The 12,086-nt window shown below is 39.1% G+C and overlaps 1 protein-coding gene across 8 annotated transcripts in view; it reads left to right on the top strand.

The window, feature by feature from the left end:
- LOC144688496 (microtubule-associated protein RP/EB family member 1-like) overlaps positions 1–5,772 on the top strand; it is a 62,060-nt gene extending 56,288 nt beyond the window's left edge. For all 8 annotated transcript variants that reach the window (XM_078555137.1, XM_078555131.1, XM_078555139.1 and 5 more), the window contains 2 exons: positions 118–270; positions 4,599–5,772. In XM_078555137.1, coding sequence (XP_078411263.1) covers positions 118–270; positions 4,599–4,658 — 213 coding nt within the window. In that variant the 3' untranslated portion in view covers positions 4,659–5,772. The remainder of the gene's footprint in view (positions 1–117; positions 271–4,598) is intronic.
- The last annotated feature ends 6,314 nt before the right edge of the window (positions 5,773–12,086 follow it).

The raw sequence follows: 12,086 nt of genomic DNA, 5'->3' as shown, positions 1-12,086 counted from the left end.
AATTTGGTTTTATGTTTCAGAATGAACCTTTATTTCATCTTTTTAAAGTTCAATTGGTTTGAATTTGAAATGAAAGTATCACGGCATTATTACCGTTAATGTTCTATGCTTGCACAGATCAATGTACTAAAAATTACAGTTGAAGACCTTGAAAAGGAAAGAGACTTTTATTTTGGGAAACTGAGAAATATTGAATTAATCTGCCAAGAAAATGAACAAGATAACGATCCAGTGATCCAGCGGATTGTGGAGATTTTGTATGCAACAGACGTAAGAACTTTTTTTTTTCTTCTGTATTAGTTTGACTTCTCAGTGTATATGCCCAAGAACTTTTATAATGGATTGACCATGTGGTGGAGAGTATCTGAGTTATCCTTTATCTTGAATTGCTATTTTCCCAAGAAAAGTTTACCTCCGTTTTTATGTTTAAAATTATTTAAATTGAAGTAAGGACCTGGATTTAAGTAAAAAATATCTAAGCACTGGAAAAGAAAATTGTATTTTAGTTTCTCAAGTACCAACTTAGGTTTAGGCTAGCTAATGTTAGCTCAGGGATCCTGAATAAATACAAACACAGACCAAGTTGTTATGTGTGCACAAACTAGTTTGCATATGTTTTTCTTAACTGGATTTTATTTTAAAGGTATACATTAAAAATGATTAGATATAAATGGGTGGGATTGGGCAATGTAGCTGTGAAGGCATAAGACCCAAACTTGAGTAGTTTGTCATGAGCAGTGAAATTCAAATAGGCACATTAATAAAACATTTGCTCTGGACAAACCTTTTAGAAATTTATTTACTTGTTACAAATTCAGACCTGTCATAGATACCTTCTTGGGTTCAGCGGCATCAATTGCTTTTAAGTGATCTGAAAGTCTTGGTTTTATGGGATTCAACTTTCACTGCCTTGTGTGTCTACTTGTATGATAGCATTGCTCAACAATGTGATCTGGCCCAGATCCTTGTATCTTTTACAAGTCTTTTTTTTTCAATCTCAAAGGGAACTGTATAAGCACCTAGTGAGACCAGACACAATGTATATTGTTGAACTGCTTTATTCCCTGATGGTGAACATACAGAACAATTAAGATTAGATTCACTTATTTTATTTCAGTTATACAACATGGAGTAGAGTTTGCACTTTAGGTACCTTCAGTAATCCAGGCATAAATCTTGGTTTTTGTGTGTTGCTCTGTTTCTACTCACCAGCATATCGCTGAACATAAAATCTTCCATGAACCAGGGTAATTGGACAGTGCTTAGAATGTAATTTTTTCAACTAAAAAAAATCCTTTATTTAAGTGGTAGCCTGCTGCAATTTTACTAATACAACTAAAATTAGTTTGAAAATGCATTTTAATGAGCATTACTCCACCACCTGTGAGTAACCTGATTTTAAATAACTGAAAATGACTTAAAATACAAAACCATTAACTAGAGTCATTAGTGTACAGTAGTCAGTTTCACAGTAACATAAATATTTATAAGCCTCTTTGAAGGCCTGCAAACAGATGCACTTAGTGGAAGCGCACCCTGTGATTAATTCTGTTTAGGGGCTTTGCCAGTTTGTGGGTGGGTTCAGCTTCCAGCACAATGTTTTAAATTGATGTTAAAGGTTGCAGAAACTCAATTTACGCTGCACATAATTTGCACTTGAAACTCCTCAAACTTTGTGCAGGTTTAGCTGATTTCAGGTGAACTGCACTGAAAACACCAGTGCAACATAGTGGTAATTCTAGGCCCTTGTCTTTATGGAAAAGAAAAAACTCGCATTTATATAGTGCCTTTCACGACCACAGGACATCCTAAAGTATTTTACAGCCAATGAAGTATTTCTGAGATGTGGTGACTGTTGTAACGTAGGAAAACTGGCAGCCAATTTGCACACAGCAAGCTCTCACAAATGACAATGTGATAATGACGACATAATCTGTTTTTGTGGTGATATTAGCCAGGATCCCAGAGAGAACTCTCCCGCTGCTCTTCGACATAGTGCTGTGTGATCTTTCACCAGATCAGTCCACCAGAGAGGGCTGATGGAACCTTGGTTTAGCATCTCATCCAAAACACAGCACATCCAACAGTGCAGCACTTCCTCAGTATTTGCACTGGAGTTCAGCTTATATTTTGTGCTCAAGTTCCAAGGTGGATCTTGAACTACAATCTGGTGACCTGAAGGCAAGAGTACTACCATCTGAACCATGGTTAAAACTTTGACTTTGTAATAGGACATTTTAAGTAATATTTTTAATTGCTTTCTGGGAGATGGAAGAAAATGTTAAATCCCAAACTGAATTACATCCTCCCAATTGGGTATTGTGCATGCTGGACCATCACTGTGATTTCTGATCCTTCCACACCCTGAAAGTTTGCTAGCTGCATGGAAACCTACCCAAGAGAAGTAAAGCCCTGTGGTTGGCAGGCCTGACAGCGAGCAACATTATTGCCCCACATTTAATGCAGCGGGTGAGCCAGTGCCAATATAAAGCCCTGTGTTATCCTTGCAATCCTGCAACTAGATTACTGAGTCCCCTTTCCACCTTGCTCTCATGGCAGAAGCTTAGGTTCTGTCTTGCCTCTCCATCTGCTACCTCAATAAACTATCCTTGCTCACTGGCTTACTGCATTCCCACAATATCACATAACCTCCGCTGTATCAAACACGCTAAAAACAACATTGCCTACAAAAATAATGTTTAGTCAATTTAAATTCTAGACTACAGAAACGTTTTCTCCCTTTAATTTTTAAAAACAGCCGAAAATCCCCTGTGCCATGGTTATATGTTACATTGTCCCTTTAATGGGCATTTTTTCCTCCCAGAATCAGTTCGAAGCTGTTCTCCACTCCTGATGGCCTGCTTCCTTTTCCATCTAGGTAGCTTCTAATCCTAGGGTTGATTTTCGAAGTTACCCTGGAGATTCCACCTTCTAGACAAAGTTCAGTGAATCTTCCAGTTTTGTTTAAATCTTCACAAAATTAGTCTGTTCAATCTGAGCACAAGTTCCCATCCACTGACAATGCGGTGAATAATAAAGGCAGCATTTTCTTTGCTTGGTGCAGGACTGGCTGCCGCTCATGCGTGCTCACGCTCCCCCTCCCTGAGAGACAGGTATGAATATTGTGCACCACCTTCCCAGTAAATCAGCTGCCACCCCAACAACTGAGCCACCCAAGCTTCTTGTCAGGCAAAATTCCACCGTTTATTCCACTCCTTCCATTTTACCTTAAATTAAAGAAAGAGTCCCAAACATAAAAATCTTATAAATTTCATCTTTAACAATCTTTCATCCATGCAATGGTTTATCTGTTTTCGACGGTATAAAATGATCTAGCTGCTTGGGAGCTTTACACACCTAACCTTAAGTGTGAAAGATATTTGTAGTCTTTAATATCATTGCCTTTCAGTGCCTTTTTTGTTCAGATCTTTTGTTCATTTTTTTTTGTCTGTATGACATAGTTCGTATTACCAGTAAGAATGATCTGAGGAACGAACACAAGCCTTATTGCTTATTGGTGTTATAGGTTGGCTTCCTGTTCATTTTTGTACCACTTGTGATGATTAGTTAACAATTCAGCTGTTGGGGCACAACTATGAACCTGCCCCTTTAAAATTTGGAATTAGATTTGATTTAAGGAAATGGTTGACCCTAAGTTTTGCAAACCCCCTTACCACACTTGCTACTCATGCTTTTGTGTGCCAATACAAGGCTGTGATGATGTTCGTTCTTTCCTTTCAACTTGCTGATGCTGTTCTCTTTCTTGTTGGCCTTGAATTCGTGTTCCATCTCTTCCTACCAGCATTGCTCTTCATGTCTACATCCTTCGAAATTTAACTGAAACTCATTCAGTCACTTGTTGGCTGTCAACTGTGCCAACTTAACATCGACTTTTCATTTGGACTTTTTTTGTTATTTCTGTTTATGTTCTATTCGCTTTTTCGATTCTAACCATTTGAAATCACTTTCATCACCAGTTCAACTCTGTATTTCACCACTGCTACCAATTGTTATTCATTCAGGTCTCTCCTAGAAACCTGTGACCCAGGTAAATTTCCATCTTACAACCTGTATTTGTAAAATGAATTAAGAAGCTATGCTACTTCATTTTAATAACCCGCCTTGAATTCAAGCCATTTTCTAATTTCTGCATTTCATCCTGCTCACAGCCTTTTTCCATTTGACTACCTAGACAGTAAGTCTCCTGTTTCCAAGAGCCAGACTATCTGCATTGATATTGGTGATTCTGATTTATTTTTGGCTCTTCATTCCCTGAGGGAACAAAATTTCCAACACGCGGATGTCTGCTGTTTCGTTTCTGAGACAAGTTAATAAATTGCTTGTTTGTATTCTGAGAAAATATAATCAAAGCTAAATTATGAGCATCTTTACTGCTTATGATTTCAGATTCCCTTTTCTTTTACTTGCACAAATATGTTAAGCTTTAGAATACCACATTTTAAGGAAATTTAATTATAACATACATTATGTTGAAAATAGTCAGAAGATCCTAACCTGGGACCAACTTTTCAACCCTTTTCACTGATGTGATCTGCCTAATTTGAATGTTGCTTAAATGCTCAATGTTGTTGTTTCAGGAGGGATTTGCTGTGCCAGATGTAGCAGATGAACAACCTGAAGAACAAGAAGAGTATTAAACTTATTACTTGGATGCAGCATACCCATGATTGGAATATCTTGTCAAAAATCATGTGTGCACGTGCACATCCACAAAGGAAAAGACACTCTTATTTTCTGTAAAGTCAAAAGAGCTTTGTTTTGTTAGTGTAAGCAAAATTAAAATGTACCTCCTTTCTAAATAAGTGCACTTTGCAGAAGTTTCAGTCCATATTTAACAATGATTGCTTCTACACGTTTACATCTGAGCAGTATTTGCAGGTGTGGAAGTGGAAATTCTTGAAGGTCCTTCAGAGTGCTATTGTAACACCTTGATGCTTTTGCCACCACTAAAAGCAGACATGCTCTTGGACAGTGTTAAACAGGTTGATGATAGAATGATCACTGCATGATAATGACTGTAAATTGCACTGTAATGGAAAGTGTATAGAATGGTTCAGATCTTTATACATTATCAGTTGTATGTTGATAGTTATAGCGTGTCCCAAAATATGTTGTGTGTATGTGGCAAGCCAGTTCATTTGATGTGCAAGAAATGAGTTGGCTATAAATACCTTGCATGAACTTTGTATGGTGAAATTGACATTGGATCAACTGCAGGAAATCGTTGTGGTGCCAAAAGTTCCCACTACCCATTGTGGTTGTAACTACAGCGGTAAAATATTTCCTGAATTCTTCTGTGGCCTTTATTCCTTTTACTGCCCTAAGATTTCAGTATGCTGTAAGAAAAATCAAACTTGGTCTTAAAACTACAGGGTGTTTTTCTACTCAAATCAATTTCTACTAACAATAAAGTTTCATATTTCAACAAAATTGTCTTGGAAATGTTGGTACATTTATAATTTTTAAAATATTCTGATTAAATATAGAACATTGCTAAAGAATAGTTTATTGCTAATTTAATTTGATCAGTTGTAATATTTAAAGCTAATCACTGCATTTGTTCTGATGTTGATAGTTTATTCACTAAAGATTAGAACCAGAAAGGAGGTTAATTGGGCTACATTATGGAAATATGATTTTTCTCTGCCTCTATTTCCTTCCTAGTTGGAAATTTGTCCATTATTTTAGTGTTACAAATAAAATGCCCATCTTTTGTATATTGAAAATTATTAAAAACCAATCTAAGATGTATTTTGTCATTTACTTGCCACCATTTTGTGGTTATACTTTGTCTAGTAATGGTTTTAGAGGAAAATAATTTGAAAACATATCTGTCATACTATAGATCTGTTACGTTTTTGGTCAAAGCAACCTAACAAAAAATGATCATCTTTGTCATGTTTTGGGGTTGGTGAATTGATTAACTAAATCATCTAGAATATTCATCTGCCATAGATATTTGAGGGGGGGAGTGGTCCTACATGGACACTGTCTTTTTTAAGAATTTCCTACCAACTAGCTGACCCTTCTCCACTTAGTCATTTATGGTACAGAAGGAGGCCTTTCAGCCCATTGAGTTCATGTCTCTCCGTGGAGCAATTCGGTCAGTCTCATTGCCCTGTCTTGAATATCCCTCAATTTTTCTGTTGGCTCCTTGCTTGATCAAGAATTATTGTTGCAAAGTATAAAAGTTGCATATTGCTCTGTTGGATAATCTGTGTTGTAAGGGTTTTCTTGTTTATCCTAATTCTGAAGGGCTTGGCTTTGTCAATATTTTTATTCAAATCATAGCTCAAATGGACTTGCTTCATTTTGTTGCTAAAACCCAACATTAAGGTTTGTGCAAAATATCGTGTATATTTCCCAGTAACACGCTTAGCAAATAATGTAACAGTATTGCAATATTGTAGAGTTACTAGAATACGAATTATGTTCCAAACTCATTAGAGCTTAAGGAGAGGTCTTATTTGCTAAGATGCTAACTTGGCTTCAGTGATGCTCATCCTCACCACCTATGGTTTATGAAAACCTCTGAAGGTTATTGGACCAGGAAGAAATTTTCTTGAGTCTAGGTCAAACAGGGAATAGTCTGGAGATGTGAAAAGCTCATGCAAGCACCAATCTAAGGATGACAAATAATGCTGTAACCTTGATATGTCACTATGCCCTTGTGTCTAGGGAGGGCCATCAGAGTCCTTTATAAGTATTTCATTATAAATCGCAATATGACATTATAAACAAACACACTTAAGTTTGATTTTGCACTGAGGTGGGGTTTACTCTTCCAAACAAAACCTCTGAATAAATTCTAAATGTGAACTTCTGTACATATTTTGATATTTCAGGAAGCTTTGGTTCCAGTAGGAAAATCTGTCAGTTCCTCAATTTTAAGAAAAAGCAGCTGAAGTCATAAGCTACTTCTGTTACACATTCCCAAAAAATATTCACCTCTTACCAGCTTCTATACTGCTGGCGGATTACTGATGGCAAGTAGATGTGTTGAATGAGTGAAAGAACAATGTGCTGCTTCTGATTGCCTTGTTCTGAGCTGCTGAGATAAATGTAACTGTTGCAGCAGTTCTTCAAATTATTTCACTAGGAGGAGAATTCTCTCAAACAAATCTGTTTTATTTCCTTGGAGAATTCTCAGACCTGAAATATGTAACATTTGTCTATGGCACCAGCTGTTCTAGATATCTAACTGAATATCCTACCTCAATTTGGTTTGATTAATAAAAACAGGATCTAGCAGTAGAAATGCACCACCTCTATGATGAACAGCACACAAATAAACTTTCTTCCTCTAAGAGTATAGTCTTCACTAATCTCAATCTTCATTGGGTCATTGTGAAAAAAAAAGTGGCCTTCTAATATTTTGTCCATTACGGAAGACTGTATTCAAGTAGTCTTTCTGTTGCAAATGTTAGGACTTTTAAGGCTTTACTATCCTGGATGGAGCTGAGAATTTTAGCTCAGATCCAAATCATAGGAGATGAAAATGGGAATTCCAGGAGATCCCAGTAAGCGGCAACTTCTATAAATCCTAAATGAAGTCATAACTTGAATTTCAGAATAACCTCTAGTAGGTGTTACAGCAATGGTGTCTGAGCTATCATGACTAGCTATGGTAGCAATGTTGGTAACAGAGACCAATAGACAATGCGATTTAGCTATATGAAGCACTAAAGAAATTGATGCCATTAATTTGTCCCCAGCCCTCGACAGCCAAGGATTTGGTGATACTGTTATACTTGGATTCTGAAGCTTGTTCTTACACGTGAGTCTTGTACCTGAATTCCCTTCAACTCCTATTGGTTTGTGTGGCACACCTGCCGCTTGAAAGTCCTGTCCTGTGTGCAGCAACATGAGAGATTTGATAGAGGTGCTCAAAATCGTGAGGGGTCTAGACCATAGGTGGAAACTGTTCCCACTAGTGAAGGGCTTGAGTTCCAGAGGACACTGATTTAGGTGATTGGCAGAAGAAGTAACAGCAAAATGAAGAAAAACTTACTTACGCAGTGAGTGGTTAGGATCCAGTGCATTTCCTGAGAGTATGGTGGAAGTAAATTAATTGGGGGCATTCAAAAGTGAACTGGATAAGTACCTGAAGAGAGAAATTGCAGGGCTACAGACAAGGGGTGGGAAAGTGGGACCAGTTGAGTTGCTGTTGGAGCTACATGGGCTCGAGCTGAATGACATTCTGTGATGTAACTATTCTAAACCAAGCTTCCTTCCTGTGATATTTGGTGATAATTAAAATAGAAGTATGCATCTTTCAGAAATGCTAACCATTTACCTATCGGACTACTTGAATAGTATAAACCAGAGTAACCATCTTCCTTCTGAATGAAAGTTGCACATCTCCAGCCACTGTGTGCACACAATCTTCCATCCTGTTAATTTTTGTCAAAATTATTACCCTGATTGCTCAATCTGGCCACTCAGTTCCCACAAATTACTCAGTTTTGGAATTTATAAATGTATGAAAATGATGGGCAGAACAAGAGCAGCTGATGATGACACAAAGATAGGTAGGAAAGTAAATTGAAGAGGATAGGGATTTAGATATGTTAAAAAGTGAGGGCAAAAAATTGGCAGATGGAGAATGATGTGGGAAAATGTGAACTCGTCCATTTTAGTCATAGAGTCATAGAAGTCTACAGCACAGAAAAAGGCCCTTTGGCCCATCGAGTCTGCGCCCGTCAAACAAGTACCTAACTATTCTGATCCCATTTTCCAGCGCGAGGCCCATAGCCTTCTGTGCCATGGCATTGCAAGTGCACATCCAAATACTACTTAAATGTTATGAGGGTTTCTGCCTCTACCACCCTTTCAGGCAGAGTGTTCCAGATTCCCACCACCCTCTGGGTGAAAAAAAATATTCCTCACATCTCTAAACCTCCTGCCCCTTAACTTAAATCTATGCCCCCTGGTTATTGATCCCTCCACCAAGGGGAAAAGTTCCTTCCTAACTACCTTATCTATGCCCCTCATAATTTTATACACCTCAATCATGTCCCCCCTCAATCTCCTCTGCTCCAGGGGAAATAACCCCAGTCTATCCAAACTCTCCTCATAATTAAAACTCTACAGCCCAGGCAACATCCTGGTAAATCTCCTCTGCACTCTCTCTTGTGCAATCACATCTTTCCTATAATGTGGATTCCAGAAATGCGCACAATACTCTAGCTGTGGCCTAACCAGCGTTTTATACAGTTCCAGCATAACCTCCCTGCTCTTATATTCTATGCCTTGGCTAATAAAGACAAGTATCCCATATGCCTTCTTAACCACCTTATCTACCTGTCCCGCTACCTTAAGGGACCGGTGGACATGCACACCATGGTCCCTCTGATCCTCGGTACTTCTCAGGGCCCTACCATTGATCGTGTATTCCTGTGCCTTGTTTGTCCTGCCCCAGTGCATCACCTCACACTTATCCAGATTAAGTTCCATTTGCCACTGCTCAGCCCATCTGACCAGCCCGTATATATCCTCCTCACTATTTACCACACCACCAATTTTCCTGTCATCCGCGAACTTACTGATCAACCCTCCTACATTCAAGTCTAAATCGTTTATACATACCACAAACAGCAAGGGACCCAACACCGATCCCTGTGGAACCCCAGTGGACACAGGCATCCAGTTACAAAAACACTCCTCGACCATCCCCCTCAGCTTCCTGCCACTCAGCCAATTCTGGATCCAATTTGCCAAATTGCCTTGGATCCCATAGGCTCAGACAAGACTTTTTTAAAGGGAGAGCTGACCTTTGTCCTTTGCAGTTTTAAAGCAGCTTCAGAATTCATAACACTTGTAATTTAAAAGGAAATAGTTGATCTAATCATTCTGGTGGCTGATAACATATTGCTGGCTTAACACTTCTTGTCATAAACTTTTTGGGCTTGGAGGAGGTCTAGTGATTATGTAACTGATCTAGAAACTCAAAGGCATGGACTAATAATCCAGAGAACAGGAGCTCAAATGGGAGCCTGTTAGCTGAATTGTCTAGATGGCTTGCATGCGGTTCACAATAATGCCAACAGTATGGGTTCAATTCCTGTTCCAGCTGAGGTAGACTTGGGCAGGAAGAATAGCAATGTAGAATATTTAAATGGAGAAAGATTGCAAAAAGAGAGATATGAGTGCTCTGGTACGTGAACTTCAAAAAGTTATATGTGGGTACGGCAAATGATTAGGAAAGCAAATGGAATGTCGTTTATTGTAAGGGGAACGGAATATATGGGGAAGTTTTGCTACAATTGGTGAGACTATATTTGGAGTACTGTCTACAGTTTTGGTCTTCCTACTTGAAAAAAGATATAATAGCATAAGCCGTACAGATTCATTCAACTGATTCCTGTGATGAAGGACTTGGCTTGTGAGGAAAAGTTGGACAGATTGGGCCTGTTTCCATTGAGTGTTTAGAAGAATGAGACGTGATCTTATTGAAACATACAAGATCCTGAGGGGACTTGACAGGGTGGATACAGAGTGGATGTTTCCCCTTGTAGGACAGACTAGAACTAGAGAGTGGGATGTGGGGGGGAGCTGCTTAAAAATAAGGTGGCTCCTATTTAAGACTCGAGAAATTTTGAGGGTTGGATGTATATGGAATTCTCTTCACCAGACAGCAGTGGAAGCAGGGTCATTGAATGTTTTTAAGGCTGAATTAGATAGATTTTAGATTGCCAAGGGAGTCAAAGGGTATAGGGGGTAGACAGGAAGGTGGTGTTGAGGCCACAATCAGATCAGCCATGATCTTATCAAATGGAAAAGCAGGCTCAAGGTACTAAATGGCTACTGCTGCTAATCTGTATGTTCGTATGTAACCGGTCCATAAAACCTGCTTCATGCAAGCTGTAATGCCTAAAGTATCATGACACAGTACACCATCCACCAATACCATCTGGGAGAGAGAAATTGTTGGTTGTAAATTGAGTTAAAAAAAAACAACTATCTTCAAGAATATCTGGTTATCCCTTTGTGCAAATTTAAAAACTAGTCAGACCTTGCAAGGCCTAGGCTGCATGAACTGGTATATGTTGTCTTTTATGCACAAAATATGGTCGCATACCAATTTCCCTTCCTGCCACCCCCACCCCCTTCAGGTGTTTTCCCTTGCCTTTGAATCTGTCATCATCCCTCTCCCCCAAAAAAATCCTTGACCCGTCCGTCCTTGCAAACTACCGTCTCATTTCCAATCTTCCTTTCTTTTCAAGACCTTGAACGTCTTGTCTCCCAGAACCCCATGTTTGAATCCCCAATCAGATTCCCACACCTCCCACAGTACAGATCTTAGCAAAGTCACAAATGACATCCTGTGTGACTGTGGCAAAGGTAAATTTTCCTCCTTGTCCTTTTTCTTCCTGTCTGCAATCTGATAGGGTTCACCACACCATTGTCATCCAGCACCTCTCCACTGTTTTCCTGCTGGGTGGAACTGTTCTCACCTGGTTCCATTCTTATTTATCTAATTGTAGCCAGAGGATTACTTGCAATGGCTTCTCTTCTTGCCCCTGTGCCATTATCTCTGGTGTTTCCCCCAAAGATCTATCCTTGGCCCCCTCCTAGTTCTCATCCACATGCTGTCCTTAAGACGGGTGTTAGATTTCTGACGACACCCATCTCTACCTCACCACCTCTCTTGATTCCGTTGTTGCTAAATTATCAGACTACTTATACGGCATCTGATACTGGGTGAGCAGAAATTTCCATTAATTAAATATTGGAAAGACTGAAACCATTGTTTTTGGACAATGTTCCCCATTCCCTAACTGCCTACTCCAACCCTCTCCTTGGCAACAGTCTGTGACTAAGCTGGTCTGTTCACAATCTTGGAGCCACAGTTAATCCTGAGATGAACTTCTGACCTCATCACTAAGACTGCCTATTTCCACCTCCTGTGACATCACTTGACTTCACCCCTATCTTTGGTGCTCTGTTGCTGAAACCTTCATACATGCTATGGTAACCTCTAGACTCAACAATTGCATGCATTCCTGGCTAGTCTCCCACATTTTACCCTCTAAACTTGAAGTCATCCAAAATTATATTGCCTC

The sequence above is a fragment of the Cetorhinus maximus genome, chromosome 13 (genome assembly GCF_964194155.1).
Source record: "Cetorhinus maximus chromosome 13, sCetMax3.hap1.1, whole genome shotgun sequence".
Taxonomy (NCBI): domain Eukaryota; kingdom Metazoa; phylum Chordata; class Chondrichthyes; order Lamniformes; family Cetorhinidae; genus Cetorhinus; species Cetorhinus maximus.
The sequence above is the reverse complement of the archived record's forward strand: the minus strand, read 5'-3'. Positions and strand labels throughout refer to the sequence as shown.